This window comes from Gobius niger, assembly GCF_951799975.1.
Source record: "Gobius niger genome assembly, chromosome: 9".
NCBI classification, from domain to species: Eukaryota; Metazoa; Chordata; class Actinopteri; order Gobiiformes; family Gobiidae; genus Gobius; species Gobius niger.
The window spans coordinates 7454057-7470083 of record NC_136860.1 but is presented as its reverse complement, the minus strand read 5'-3'; the positions used below and the strand labels follow the sequence as shown (position 1 = coordinate 7470083).

At 43.2% G+C, this 16027-nt stretch overlaps 1 protein-coding gene across 1 annotated transcript; it reads right to left on the bottom strand.

The window, feature by feature from the left end:
* Positions 1 to 13562: 13562 nt before the first annotated feature.
* On the bottom strand, positions 13563 to 14522 carry LOC306968271 (odorant receptor 131-2-like; the record flags this gene model as incomplete). Its single annotated transcript, XM_079563613.1, has 1 exon — positions 13563 to 14522. The coding sequence occupies one exon, from the start codon at positions 14520 to 14522 to the stop codon at positions 13563 to 13565; it is 960 nt and encodes a 319-aa protein (XP_079419739.1).
* Positions 14523 to 16027: the final 1505 nt, after the last annotated feature.

Here is a 16027-nt window from a genome sequence, read left to right as displayed (position 1 = left end):
TTGTTTTTGTTATGTCTGGAGTCAATCTTTATTGACTAGAAGCCACTTGACTAGGGAGCAGGACCTTCTGCATACCAATTACTCCTGCATTCACCTTACCACGCCTCTAATTACCCATGAGCCTTATATATATACCAGGCTAAGCCTCTTTATTCATTCGAAGCTGTCGACATGGCTACTACAGAGCAAGTAATCAACCTCAACCCGACGGATACAGATTCTGACCTGTTCACCGGCTTGTTGTCCAGCGCTGTGTTTGCGTGCCATACGGTTCCAGTCACCACACCTTGGCAACTGCTGCTCCACCAGCTCAGCCAGATTCTGCGATCTATCGGCCTTCTCCAGTTCATTGCAGGTAACTACGTCGATCTGACCATTCTAATTCAGCCTTCTCTGTCCACCTCTCCACAGCAGCTGCAGTCGCTTTCCCTTCCATCTCGGGCTCAGGACTTTTGCCCCACGGAGTTTGTTATTGCATTTTTGATATTCTGCGACACCCTATGCTCCGCGTATCAGGGCCGAAATGGATGATTACATGGCCTTGGTCCTCGACGATGCGTTTCGCTTCAGCGGGACGGGTTTCCACACTTACAATGTCTCATCCGCTACCCAGGCCACCGGCAGGCTTCAGCAATTCAATCAGGGTACATACTGGGGTGTGCTCGACTCGGAATTTTGCTGCAGAGTCGTCGCGCCTCTCTCTTGTGCGACCTTTGCGGCGTTCACTTGCATCCCACGTCTCTCTACTCCGTCGTGGCGGCCCTTGATACTCCTCCGCCATCGTCCTTCGTTCGCCAATCACTGGGCCTTCCCGGCATCAAAGGGTCCAATAAACAAGGTCAACCTCTGCTGTATCAGGGGGGTAGGATGATCTGTAATAATTTCAACGACTCTGGCTGCGCTTCCTCCATGTGCCGGCTTCTCCACCTTCTGCGGTGGCGCTCATTCAGCGACGGTCCTCTTCTACTCCAGTTAACGGCCCCATTGGTATTTTTAAGTCATTTCTCTCACCATTAAAACAGCCCCTTTCAATGTACCCTTCAAGAGTTAAACTTTTTTTTTTTTTTCAGGACAACCTGGACTTTAATAATAAGCATGTTGTAGTTGGTTTCAAAGGATGAAAAAAGTTATAACATTATAAGTACCTAAAAAACATTGAGGCGAAAATAAAATTTTACAAAGTGTTTATTGCAAAACAAGGTCAATATATATAATACACTTTATGGACATATACAATATGTTTCCAAGGGTCCTGTGGACCAAGGTGCCAAATATTAGGCATAAAGCTGCTTTCCTAGTGGCAATATTTCAGTTATTTCATTATTTTTTTCTATTCGCCTTCCCACCCTTTTCCTCCTCCCACCCTTTTCCTCCTCCCCTGTGTCTCACTGCCTCTAAATGTTTCTCAAAAATAATATAAAATACTATGCCCTTACAGCGTAATACGGAGCCCTGGAAGTGACATTAGACAAGGGGGGAGCGCCATCAGGGCTGGTGAAGGGCCTCTTGTAATCGCATAGAGCGCACAAACGAGCGCGAAGCACTCGCCTCCTATCAAACATGCACTAACGCACTTCTCGTTGTGCACATTCCGTGCACGTGCACATGTATCAGGAAACAAACATTGTAATTGGACAGTGCACGGTGCGGAGTGCACATGAAACAAGCGCGAAGCGCTCCCCTCCTCTCAAACACTCACTAACATGATCTTCTTGCCGTGCACATACATATATAATGCAGAAATCAACATTGTAATTGTACAGAGCCCATAAAAGTCAATGGGCGACTGAGGTAGGAATGCGCGAGTGCTTTCCAAAAATATGTAGTTTATGGTACCCGCGTAAGCGGGAACACTGTTTTCGTGTGGGTTTCTTTCTTTCTTTCTTTCTTTCTTTCTTTCGCGCCGTCGCAATTTTCACCCAGTGAAATTGACGAAAAGTCAGAGATTTTGGCCCAAATTTCAAACCCGATCCGACACAACTTTTGACTATTTACAAATTTTTTATTTCAAAATAAGTTGTTTTTTCGCATTGCGATGTTGTGGTACCGCCCCCTCCCCATGCTTTCCCCAGACCTGCGGAAGGCGGTGGGTTGCGAGGGGGGGGGTCCACTGCTGCAGCCACTCGCTGCAGATCCAAGATGAGCGGGCGGGGAAAGAGGCAGCAGCCTCACGCTGGACACCGTTCGAATGCGCAAAGTTACGAAATGTAAAGGATTTAATTGATCAGAAACTGTCATATTGGCTGTGGAGGAGTTGCAGAGTGATGCAGCAGTTGCAAGAAAACTGTAGCGTATTGGAACATTTGTGCTACAGCTGCAGGATTCTTGGAGCGGCTGAATTGGAAAAAAATAAATTAAAAAGTTGCTATGCCCCCTGTAAAATGCGCTTCTTTCTTTTGGACTGAGCTGTGGCTACACAAGGAGCGTCATCAGGAGGTAAAGACTGACACACGATGGAAATGTCTCCTTAAAACGCAGATTGGACGTGGTGTTGTGGCACTTGAAGGCATGTGTGGTTTATTTATGGAAAACTGTTGTTTTGTTGTTAGGCGTGTGCGTGTTGATCTACTGTATCAAAGTAAGCCCGTGCGTAACCTACGCTCAAACAGACTTTTCAAGGCAATTTCCCTTTTGTTTTCAATTTGACGTCGATTCTAAGGAGGAAGACAAGATGTAAAGAAGCCGCAAACTGGACGAAGTATTTTACAATTTTTCACAAACAATAAATGGCTCCCATTCGCAACGTGAAGCCTGATTTTTTTTTTGTTTTGTCAGGGGTTAAAGTCAGTCCTAAACACTCTCATTAGGCAAAATTCAAATTGGGTGCGATAGCGCCCCCTATAGGAATTACATGGTGAGTACAAATTTTAGTTTTACAAAAATTAAAATAATTTGGCACAAAATTCTATTTGTCAATCACACCTATGCCATGTTTTTCACGGTGTTGCCGTAGCGATGACCCGAATGTCCCATTTTATTCTGATGGAAAAATGAACTCCTTAATTCAGCAACATGTGCTTTTTCTATCTTCTCCAAGGAAAACCTGAAGATCTAGAGAAGTGAGGAACCAAAGGTTATCTAAAGTGCTTGGATAACCTAAGGATTTTAAACCCTAAGTACAATTTAAAAATATGCTTCAGTTTGCAGATATAGTGTGATACAAATTCATACACCGAATTCCAAATTATTCTGCAAATTGTATTTCAGTGTCAAAAAGGTAAAAAAAAGAAAAGTTCTTTAATGAAACTCATGGATGGTATTGTTTCTCAGAGCTCTTTTAATCACTGACATTAATCTCAGAGACCTGGGATGATTTGTTTTCAGGTTAAGTGCAGTTAAGGGAAAAACTACTGATCATCATTTTCAAGCAATATGCGAAAGAAAAAGGATCTCTCTGCTGATGAAAAGCGTGAAATAGTTGAATGCCTTGGTCTAGGAATGAAAATCTTCGATATTTCATGAAAGATTAAGTGTAATCATTGTACGGTTAAGAGATTTGTGTCTGATTCAGAGACACACAGGTTTGTGCAGATAAAGGCACAATGAGGACGGTTTCAGCCCAATAGATACATCAGATGAATAGATGGGTGGAGTAGTGGATGGTTGGTGAATGGCCACCATGTCTCAACAAGGCTGTGACGTCAGTAAGGAGGGGGAGTCATGTTTTGGGTCAGAATCATGGGGACGCACCATGTCCTGCTGTAAAGAATACCTCTGCATCACTGGCTGCTATGGGCATAAAAGGAGAGAAACTCATGATGTGGACCCCCTCCTCCCCTGACTTCAACCCTATTGAGAACCTTTGGAGCCTCAACAAGTAAAACCTCTATGAGGGTGAGAGGCAGTTTTCATCCAAACAGCAGCTCTGCGAGGCTATTCTGACATCCTGCAAAGAAATCCAAGCAGAAACTGTCCAAAACTCACAAGTTTAATGGATTTAAGAATTTTGAAGCTGCTCAAAGAAGGGCTCCTATGGTAAAATATAACTTGACCTGTTAAGATTTTTTTTGATTGAAATAAATATGAGCTCCCAATGCTGCAAATTCAACAAATGACCATTTTCAGTTAATTACAAGCTTTAAAATGTATTGAAACGATGAGTTGCATAATAATTTGGAACAGTAGATTTTGAGTTTTTTACTATATTTATTTTTGAAAAAAATACTGTTATCACCGGGAGATTTTTTCAACCACATTTAAATGATCCTCTACCAGTTAAAGACTTGAAAATTATGCTGACTCTCATTTGAGTTGACAATTTAGAAAATCTTAGAAAAATGTCATTTGCATAATAATTTGGAACGCAGTGCAGTGTGATGCAAATTCATACACATTTTTCTCTGTATAATGTCAACCAAAATTAAGTGGGAAGTGCTCAGCATTGTCAAAAAAAAAAAAATTCTGACAAAAACGTTCTCAGATACCAAGAGGCACACGTAAATGCATTCCAAAAATCCTAAAACTAAGACCCTAAGGAAAAACAAAACAAAAAAACAAACAAACATAAAGGTAGTAGCAATGCCGTAATTTTAGATTGGGGGAGACAAAAGGGCGCGCAGTGCCCCCTTGCTTTGCACAGGGCGGTCGGCGAGGGCCGATAATCGCCACTTGCGGCTATATTTTCTCTTTGTTTCTCTCTTACGACAGAAATAATGAAAAAGCTGTTTTACAAATTAAAATCAGGCCATAAGGCATGACAATACATACACCGAGCACTTCCGTTTCGCTGTGACGACACAACTGAGCAGGTCAGTCATTCACCAGGAGAGGGCGGCGCAGCTGCTCGGAGATTCAGGAGGATTGATGAGAACTGCGTGAATGAAGCCAAAAACCACTCTGGGGGTGTTTTAGGAACTAGCCTAACAACATGGCTAAAAGCTCAAAAAAGTCTATTTTGCATGATATAGGACCTTTAAATCTTTTCTGTCCAACAGGAAACAGTACATGGTAGTAGATGGTGTCAAATCTCCCTGTCTAGATTCTGGAGTTGGTGTCCCACAGGGGTCTGTCCTTGGGCCGGTTCTCTCTTTTTATCAATAACCTACCAAATTCATGTCCAAATGTACGCGGATAATGCAGTTATTAACACTCAAGCAAAAACCGTCGAACAAGCAGCTGCTGATCTCACAGCTGCCCTATCCTATGTGCAAGACTGGCTCAAGGAATCATGCCTCATGTTGAACACCAAAAACCTGCGCATGTACTTCTCAAAACGCCATGTCGAAATAACCAGAATCTGAACCAGTCTTTCTGAATGGAGTGGAACTTGACCCGGTCTCAGAATTTAAATACCTTGGGGTAGTCCTTGAGCCAACACTTTGCTTCAAAAGTCATGTAAAAAAAAAAGTCACAGGTTGTCAAATTTAATCTTCAACATTCACGGTATATTTGAGATAATTCAACCCTGATGGCTGCTAAAACATATTTTCATTTAATGATTATTTCTCATTTTGACTATTGCTTGACTACCTGGTCTCTTGCTTGCCCCACAACACTTAAAACCATAGACAGTCTCTATAAAAAGGCACTAAAAGCACTTGACAAAAAACTAGAGGTGGGCCGTTAACGGCGTTAACATGCTGCGTTAACGCGAGACTCTTATCGCGCAATAAAAAAATGTTCGCCGTTAATCTATTCTCAAAGTTGAGTTGGGAGGGGAGCTGGGTCTATACTATGTACGCTATGATGGCGTTCACATAGATATTTTGCCACTTTTATGCCCAATTTCGGACGCACAGGAGAAACGTGAGTGAATATAGCGTCTCCAAAGCGACACACATAAGCAGCGGCCAATGACAGAGTGAAAAAGACAGAAAAACACCACGTCGCCTCCCTTCTCACTTCTCTTTCAAAACAGCGGCACAAACAACTCATTTCATGGCCACAGCCCCAGAAGATACAGCGTAGCTATATCACCAAAAGTTCGCGAGAGCCTTTTCCAGCTACATTTCAACCGCGAGCAGAGTTTAACCGCAGCACTTACTGAGTTTAGACACGAACTTTCCAGAGCCTTTTCTCCGCTAGCTTCTCTTTCTCCGCTCTTCATCGTCTCCTCCGCCTTGGGGCTAATGGTCCGTCTCCTTTTCTTATTTAATCCAAAGAAATACGTCCCGTTTTGCTGAAGTTTATCTCCATTTTGACAGAACTATAGCCAAGTTGAAGCTTGTATAGCAGGAGCTGCAGAAGCAGCATTGAAGTGCATTGTTGTGTCAGTGATCACATGACACTGTTGACCAATTGGAAGCCACGCACATGTTTCCCACGTTCACAAACAAGCCTATATTTTTCTGATCGTGACGTGCTAACATGGATGCAGCTATGAAGCCACCGGGTTTGCTTCAGGGCAAATTTATTTTTAAGAAGCTTCCCAATGGAAACATCGACAAGACTAAGGTTGTTTGCACCTTGTGCAAAGCGGAATTAGTTTACTGTGGGAGTTCTTCCACTCTCAAGTACCACCTAAATGCCAGGCACCCCTTAGCTAATGTGGGAGATGCTGGGCCTAGCACTGATGTAGTGCAGGGGAAGAGTGCTCGTCAAACTACTATGTTTGAGTACAACCGAGGCAAATCCGTCAACCCAGCTCTATCAGCCAAGCTAACCAATCTCCTCGCTCATTGGATTGCCACCAGCTGCCGGCCCATCAGCGTGGTTGAAGATGATGGGCTCACGCTTCTTCTCCAGGCGGCCACAGGTGACTCAACTTACAGACTACCTGCGAGGCGAACTATCTTGAGGAGAATACATGACCAATACGCCGCAGAGAAAGTCGCAAAAGATGAGACGTTGGTAGAGGCGAGGTGTATTGCACTGACTGGGGACCATTGGACATCGATCAATAACGATAACTACCTCGGTGTTACTGTACATCTCATCGATGCCAGCTGGGAACTTCACTCCTTCACTTTAGGTAGGTTATGTTATGCAATTTTTAAATTACATCAATTAATTGAATTACTAATGCTTAGCCTATAGGGTTTTTCTCCCATAGAGTTGTATTGATAATACCTGACACCCACTTGCCCTTCAACTGAAATAGATTTCTAGAATGTGAAAACAACCCATTTCAGTTGGAGTGCAGATGGCGGTCAGGTGCCAATACAACTCTAGTGGAGTAAAACTGAATGAATTTTCCAAAAAGAAAATGTCCAAATGTTTCCCCTGATTATTATTTGATAGTAATTGGATTCACAAACCTTAAACTTGAAGTAATTCTGATCTGCTTTGTCTGTCCATTAGGTGTGATGAAAACAGAGGAGCGTCACTTTGCAGAAGCGTGTGCCAGGCAGTTTCTCGATGTGGCTAATCAGTGGGGAATAGCTGACAAAATCAGCACTATTGGAACAGACAGCGCTCCTAATATGGTGGCAGCAGGGAGGATACTGGCATTCCAGCATTTGCCCTGTGTTGCGCATGTTGTACAGAGAGCTATTGTAATGTCACTTAGAGAAGGTGGTTTTGATGGTGCACTGGCCAAGTGCTGTAAAGTGGTCGGACATTTCAAACATAGTCCGGCCAACTCAGACGAGCTTGTGCAAGATGTTCCAACACGGGGGAATTCCACGCTTGAGATGATCAAGCGCATGAGGCGCAACAGAGACGCACTGCACGCAACGTTGTCTCAGCAGAAGCACAATCTGGCACTCCCAGCAAATGCCGAATATGACAAGTTGGCAAAGCTAGAGAAGCTGCTGGAGCCATGCAGGTATGGTCTACAAGGATAGCATGTTCATGAATTGGCATACAAGTTCTTTTAAATGTCCTTTTGTAATTAAAAAACACATGCCCTTAAATGTAATGTGATTTAGCACAAAAATGTTAAATGAGTTAAATGAGTCAGTCATTAATTATTTATTATTCTGTTTCTGTCTATCTGTGTAGGTACATCACTGAGCTCCTTGGTGGGGATAAGTATGTATCCGGCGCCTTTACCCTGGCGCACACATGGGACGCACTTCTCCACTAACCAGCACTCGGCGGAAGGCGTGGCCACACTGACAGGTTTATTACTTATGTCAGTGTGGCCACGCCTGGGAATAACAACCTCCCAATAAGAGACGCATCAGGCACGTCGGGAGACGCCTCTGACGAAGACGGAAGTAGTTCCCTTGTCCGTCGAAACGCGTAAGGTAATTGAACAGCTTTTGTTTGTTTCAACCTAGTGTCTTTTGAAAAGAAACCAAAAAGTCTAAGTATGTATCCTGCTCTGTGGTTCTACCTGCCCTGTGCCACCTCCAGCATGCGATGAAGATCTCAGATGATGATCCTGCCTATACTGTGTGATTCAAGGCTGCCTTCACCAAGGACTTCAACCAGCGGAGGGAGAAAATAAACCTGGAATGGCTTAAGGTATGTCAGACTGACCAGAAGATAACTGTATTATTTGACCATTATAGACTGTTAAGCCAGTAGATCGGTCAATGAATAGATGAATGAGTCATGAAGAAATATAGAGGTTGGATTTAGAAAGTAAATTTTTCACCAATCAATAATTATCTTTTATTCATCAAAGGTGGCGACTGCTCTAGACCCACGATTTAAGGACCTCAAGTGTTTGCCCAGAGCAGAGAGGGAGCCAGTGTGGGCAAAGCTAAGGGAATTGTTAAAGGAAGAAGAACCTGCTCTGCAGCCACTTGGGGAGGAGAACCCTGAGCCACCCAAGAAGAAAACAGCCCTGCTACTGATGGGTTCAGACTCTGAATCAGATGAGGAGACACCAGCAGACAATTCTGTGGAGAGGTACAGGGTAGAGCCCAGTGCCAGTTTAGATCAGTGTCCACTGAAGTGGTGGTCGGAGCACACTGCTGTTTATGGTAAGATAGCCCACATTGCCCGTAAATACTTGGGGACTCCTGCCACAACTGTCCCATGCAAGAGACTTTTTTCTTTAGCCGCCATATTGTGCAGAAGAGGAGATCTAGCTTGTCACCAGAAAATGTGAACAAGTTGGTCTGCCTGAGTGACTGGTGGAAGAAGGAGAAACAGAGCTTGGACTGATTTGACACAAACAGTTCTCTTATTTAGGCCTACTGTTAAAAATTCATGTTTAAGTCAATAAACAGTTAGTAAGCACAAGTGCATCTTTGAACATTCATTACTTTCATCACCACTTATCATAGTAGAACGTTCTCAAGCAGTTTGTGATGCATTTTGGAAACAGGAGATGAGCCCCTGGTCTAACGCACCGCCTGACTTGAGAAACTTGTTCTCAAAGACGGGTAGCACACATATTCTGAATGGCTTCGGCAGAATTCAAACGAGCCATTTTAATCTAGATTAATCTATGCCCACCTCTACAAAAAACGCTATTCCACCACCACTGTCATGTTCTAATAAAACATAGACTATTGGATTCTCAAAACATGATCAAATTGGAAATGGACTGTTTGATTTACACGGTTCTACACTCCCTCGCTCCTCCACCACTGAAGGACTTCATCAAATCTAAAGATAATTCACAGGAACATGCGAGTCTACACATTAGTGGGTTTGTTGTTTTTTATTGTAAACTTCTCTATTCTGTAATATATACATTAAGATAAGAGAAGTTTGTGAAGCTAAATGTTTTTTGTTTTTTTTTAAGTCTAATGCGATTATTGTATATAGGACTTTTGATAATTTATTGATAACAATTTACTTACTGTAGATGTAAATTTTATTCTGCAATGTTTTGTGACCCCTGTGTGACCCTAGCTCGTGGGACTACGGATGAAAATTAGCCTTTGGTTTGTTTGTTCATTAAAATGTAATCAAATAATAATAAATAGATAAGTTCACTTACTTATTCCTCCCTGACCTGTGAATAAAAATATGATAACATGTAATTGTTATCTGTAACTGTTCACTCATTCTCGCGATGTTAATAAAGATCAGACCACATTTTATGAGCAATTTAGGTAGAACTGTAAGAAATTTCAAAAGGTGTACTTATTCCGACTACTGTAAATACTCAAGTAAAAGTAAAAAAGTACTTGGAGAACACGTTACTTAAATGTTACTGTTTATGCGTAAAAGTCTGATTTATGTTTCAGTTATGACATAAATTTATAGTAATGAGAAGAGTATCTCAGGTTTACAACTTGGTCAAGCCACGTGTTCCTGAGTGTTGTTGAAGACCAGGAGGCGGGACCACATTACATCGGTCAGTGGTTCTCAACTGGTAAGCCATGGGGACACACCTTTTCCTGGGACCCAAATAATCCTCTTAAAGCAGCACTAAGTAACGTGTTTCCCTTAAATCCTTTTCGTAGTCCCTGTGGGGGTAATACGATGGGATGATTGGAGGGTCTTTCATCTCCCCCTGGTGTCTCTGGCCAGGAAACCATGCTTGCAACTTGACTGCCACCGGACCGGAGACACCAATGCACAATAATAGAATCACAAATAAGAAGCTAACAAAGCTAACGGGCAAAGCTAACTGCAGTCTTGCGTCACTTTAAACAGTATTTACAGCCAAGTTTGAGTGAAAAAAAATATTTCCATTGTATAACTGGATGTACAATATCCCTCACTCCCTTCGCCTTTTCTGTCGGTGTAGTATTTACTCTCCAAGACAATAAATAGATTTTAAAAAAATCGCCACTTGCTACGACACCTGCAGTTGCACTTATGGCCTCTCGAGGCAAGAGTTACTTAGTACTGCTTTTATTCCAATCCATAAAACACTTTTCAATTTCCAACTTCAAAGTACTTGAGTAACATTTTGAAGAAACTACTTATTAGAGTAGTTATATAAATCAGTGCTTTTTACTCAAAACACAAACTTACTTCTGTAGTTTGTGTTTTGTGAACCTTTTGCTTCAGCAATATCATGTTTCATGAACTTTTTATGGAATTTAGTTGGAAATATGAGGATTTTCACATTAGTACAAATTTTGTTTCTTATCATTTATGAGAATCCAATGCAGTGAGTGATCCAATAAAAATATCTAAACTTGGCAGAATTGTTAAACAAGGCAGTAAAATAACAGGCCAAGAACAAACCAGTTTATCTCAGCATTATAGTAAAGCAGTGCGTCGTGTCTGTATTAAGATCACAGATGACGAGAGCCACCCATTGTCCCATCACTTTGAGCTCCTTCCATCAGGGCAGAGATACAGACTTCCTCATGCCAAGAAAAATTAGGAATTATTTTGTTCCCTTTGCCATCAAGGAGCTGAATAAGTTGTAAGTATTAATGTGGTTCAGCCAGTCTGTTCTTTTCCTTTAATGAAGTGAACCTGCTGCTGCTGTGTCTGCTGATTTTATAATGAACTGATTTTATTATGTACATTGCTGGGCAAATGTATTAGAATGTATGTGCAAGCCAAAGGCAAAGTTTTTTCTATTCTATTCTATTCTATTCTATTTTGAAACAGGTGTAATGTGGTCCCGCCTCCTGGTCTTTGTTAAGGCACCTGTTGCTGAGTCTTGTTGAAGTTGTAAATCTGAGATACTTTTTTCGACCTGACTGATGATGAAAACATGTATCAGCCCGAGAGAGAATGGGGGGGGAATCTGTTCTTTAGGTCAGTGGTTGTCAACTGGTGTAGCATGGGGACACACCTTCACCACAACTTTCAACTTTCACGTTTATAGGAGCATACAAGAGACCATTTTAGTCCAGTTGTTTATTTACTTAAGTCCCATTTCATCATTTATCATCTTGTTAATTTTCCATATTTATTAATATGACATTTCATTTTAGTTTTTATTTTGGGTTTCTACTTTTTGGACACCAGAACAGTGGTGGGCTTCATCAGCAACAGAGACGAGTCAAACTACAGGAGTGAGTGAGCAGTCTGGACATGTGGTGCACACAGAACAATCTCTCTCTAAATGTGGAGAAGACAAACGAGATTGTTTTGGACTTTCAGAGAGTGCGGGTCCTGCATGTGCTTTTAACAATCAGTGCTGCTGTGAAGAGGGTGGCCAGCACTAAGTTCCTGGGTGTGCACATCACAGAGAAGCTCTCCTGGACCATGAACCCTACATCACTGGTCAAGAAAAGTAATCAGCGTCTCTGCTTTCTCCAGAAGCTGAGAAGAGCCAGAGTCCCAGCCTCCATTATGTGCAACTTCTACAGAGGGACTATAGAGAGCATCCTGACCAGCTCCATCACTGTGTGGTTCTTCTGCAGAGGGGCTATAGAGAGCAACCTGACCAGCTCCATCACTGTGTGGTTCTTCAGAGGGACTATAGAGGGACTATAGAGGGACTATAGGACTGCAGAGGGACTATAGAGAGCATCCTGACCAGCTCCATCACTGTGTGGTTCTTCTGCAGAGGGGCTATAGAGAGCATCCTGACCAGCTCCATCACTGTGTGGTTCTTCAGAGGGACTATAGAGGGACTATAGAGGGACTATAGGACTGCAGAGGGACTATAGAGAGCATCCTGACCAGCTCCATCACTGTGTGGTTCTTCTACAAAGGGACTATAGAGAGCATCCTGACCAGCTCCATCACTGTGTGGTTCTTCTACAGAGGGACTATGGAGAGCATCCTGACCAGCTCCATCACTGTGTGGTTCTTCAGAGGGACTATAGAGGGACTATAGAGGGACTATAGGACTGCAGAGGGACTATAGAGAGCATCCTGACCAGCTCCATCACTGTGTGGTTCTTCTACAAAGGGACTATAGAGAGCATCCTGACCAGCTCCATCACTGTGTGGTTCTTCTACAGAGGGACTATGGAGAGCATCCTGACCAGCTCCATCACTGTGTGGTTCTTCTACAAAGGGACTATAGAGAGCATCCTGACAGGCTCCGTCACTGTGTGGTTCTTCTACAGAGGGACTATGGAGAGCATCCTGACCAGCTCCATCACTGTGTGGTTCTTCAGAGGGACTATAGAGGGACTATAGAGGGACTATAGGACTGCAGAGGGACTATAGAGAGCATCCTGACCAGCCCCATCACTGTGTGGTTCTTCTGCAGAGGGACTATAGAGAGCATCCTGACCAGCTCCATCACTGTGAGGTTCTTCTACAGAGGGACTATAGAGAGCATCCTGGCCAGCTCCATCACTGTGTGGAAGTGCATCCTGCCTCAGTGCAGAGTGTGAGCAGCTGTGCTTCCACTGAAAGAGCCCTCTGCCTCTGGAGCATTGGTTGCTAGGGTTCTGTCTGGTGGGTGCCTGGGTGGAGTTAGAGGTTCTCTGCCACGCCCTCTTGTCACTTCAGCTTTCCCCTGCTCCACATGTTGTTGGAATGGGGGGATGTCGCAATTGCTGTGCTGTGTGTCCTGGTTTTTAATGTGGCCAAAACATTTGCAGCAGTTGCTCGCTGATAAGCTCCTTCACATCAATGCTGAACTAACAGGCGAGTGGTACGCTGGAGAGCAGCTAGAACCAACTCGTTGTCAATCTGTTCCTGTTCAGTCCACACTTTCAAAAACTGCATGTCCAAACTACTGACTACTTTGGCAAAGCATAGTGTAGTTGATAAGAACCGATACATTGTAGGATACTGTAGGAAAAGGTGGGCGAAGAGAGATGCCCAAAGGAAACGTCAACAGTACAGTTAATTACAGTCTAAACGTCTACTCGATGAGCTCCTGCAGGCCTGGCTGAGAGTTTGGGCTACACTTGTGTCTGAAGAACCTGCACCTGGACCTTTCCCACCTGGAATCGCAGCTTGCAACACAGATAGGTTTCCAGGGCGGGTCTGAGCGCTGGGTCTCGGAGGCCGTAAGTGAGAGAAGAGAGGCAGCGCGGCATCAGAACCACACACACATACACAACAACAGACAGTCTCTCTGTCCTGCAGCACCGCAACACCGCCATGTTAATGTGCACGTTCATCACTGAGACCAGGTTCAGGCCGAGCTGGAACAAATGCAGAAGCAGCGTGTTCCGAGTCTTTTCCACCTGCGTTCTGTTGTCTCCCGATGCCAAGCAGGCGACCACCATCACGGCCACAAAGGAGCTCGAGATGACCAGTGCGGACAACGTGAACAGGACATATCTGTAGATCGTTTCGTACACATAGGATTTAGGATCTAAGTACATGGCTATGCTGCTGCAGATCTCTCTCATCTGCAGGTCAGGAAGCTCATGAAACGGGAACTCCAGTAAAAGTAGAACTTGGATTAAAACATTTAGACTGGCAATTGTCCAGATCAGGAAAACGACAATGAAGGTGTTCTTGAAAGTGACCAGAGTGCAGTGTCTAAAGGGGAAACACACAGCAACGCAGCGTTCTAGAGACATGAAGATCAGCACAAGAGGAGAGATCTGACTAGTGACTCGGGAAACCATGGCGTTGAAACCACACAGGGGATAGGAGATCAGGACATTTAACACAGCAAGCAGGTAGAGGCCCTGCCCCTGAACTATGAGCAATGTGTCAGCCAGCACCAGGTTGAAGAGAAGGACGTAGCGCGGACACTGCAAGAAAATGGGTTTGCTGCGCAGGAGGAAGAGGATGGTGCCGTTGATGACGAAGAACACACTGCAGGAACCACATGTTATCAGCGAGAGCAGCAAACGCCTTGTGAACTCCTCAGACGTGGAAAGAGAGGAGTTTGAATGACCTTCCATCGATTGGAGTCTCTACAAAACAGACATAGTATTAGAGAGGACGTGCGTCAGCCTGACCTGCATCCAGACCTGAACTTTGACCAACACCATAACCCTGCATGGCTCTAACTGGCAGGAATCACGTGAGTCTTTCAAACTATTCTAAAATTTTAAAGGAACAGGCTACCGTTTTCCCATTATGAGACATGTTCTTGCTTGAGCTTAGAAGAGTTGATGCGTACCAGTCTGGTCTTTGTGCGTGCACTCAGTCACGCAAAAAGACCAAAGATGTTGTTAGTATTTAGCCTCTCCCAGCATGTTCCAATGGACCCAAACGAGGGTGAACTTAGAAGCGACCAAGCTCTTCCACGTTTTCCCATTTAAATAGGGTTACATGAATAGTTGCACAATCCAAGTATATGTAATCGACATGTTTAAAATTGTGTAACTATACTTGGATTGTGTAACTATTCACGCAACCGTATTTAAATGGGAAAACGTGGAAGAGCTTGTTTCGCTTCTAACTTCACCTTTGTTTGGGTCCATCTGTCATAACTTCTGCTATTGAGCTGCTTAAAGCTACACTGCGCAACATTTTACCCCAAAAAACAGAATACAATACAATCATTTATTTTATTACAAATGTTTTTTTTTATCTTCGGAAAATATCTAAAACAGTGACGAAACAAATGTGTGTTTGCTCTGCGTGACTCCTCAGACTTGACTGTAATTTTACTGGGAGCGGGATGTCTCCAGCTCGTCTCCATGGAGATGTCGACTAAAAGCAGCCAAATATGAGGTTTAAATAGGTTAGGTCTTCATCCTAATCTATTTTTTAATTACTCATTGCAAAAATCATATTTTCCGTGCCTAGCTGGTCATTAAGAGCATGAATCCCATTTCAGGTAATATTAGCTGTATTAGAGCTGCAGGTTTTTCTAAGGCTGCTGACTTATTTTATTTGCATGTATTATTTATGAATTGTCCCCTTTGGGATGAATAAAGTTATCTAAATCTGAAGATATAAGATCCAATACCATCTGTATACAGACGATACTGTACTCCCCTTTTCCACCTCCAGAACGGCCACTCTCTGTCCAACTTTCAAAATTGCATGATGGAGACGAAAGACTCTCCATACAGTAGTTGACTATCACTGAAATGTACCTGAACTGAGCTGCAAAAGTAACTGTCTCTCAATGCTTCCATTATTTTAATTTACTGTGTGTTCCATGGTACAAAGAAAAAGCTAAATTACACCAGGGGCTTGAGTCATAAGTAGCTGAGGTTTGGACGTGATCACAGCAAACTTCATCCTTCAAACAAGCACACTCAGCGTATCGTGTGATGATGAAATAAGCTTTTCTTTCAAAATATCTACTTTAAATGACAGTAATTTGATGTTGTTTTTTTTTAACCATGATTTCACTTTTTTAGGCCCATTATAAACAATCATTTTTTTCCTAAAATAAACGTAGGTTCTGTTATGGGTCGCGACACGATTGTTTTGGTGATGGTGGGTCCCA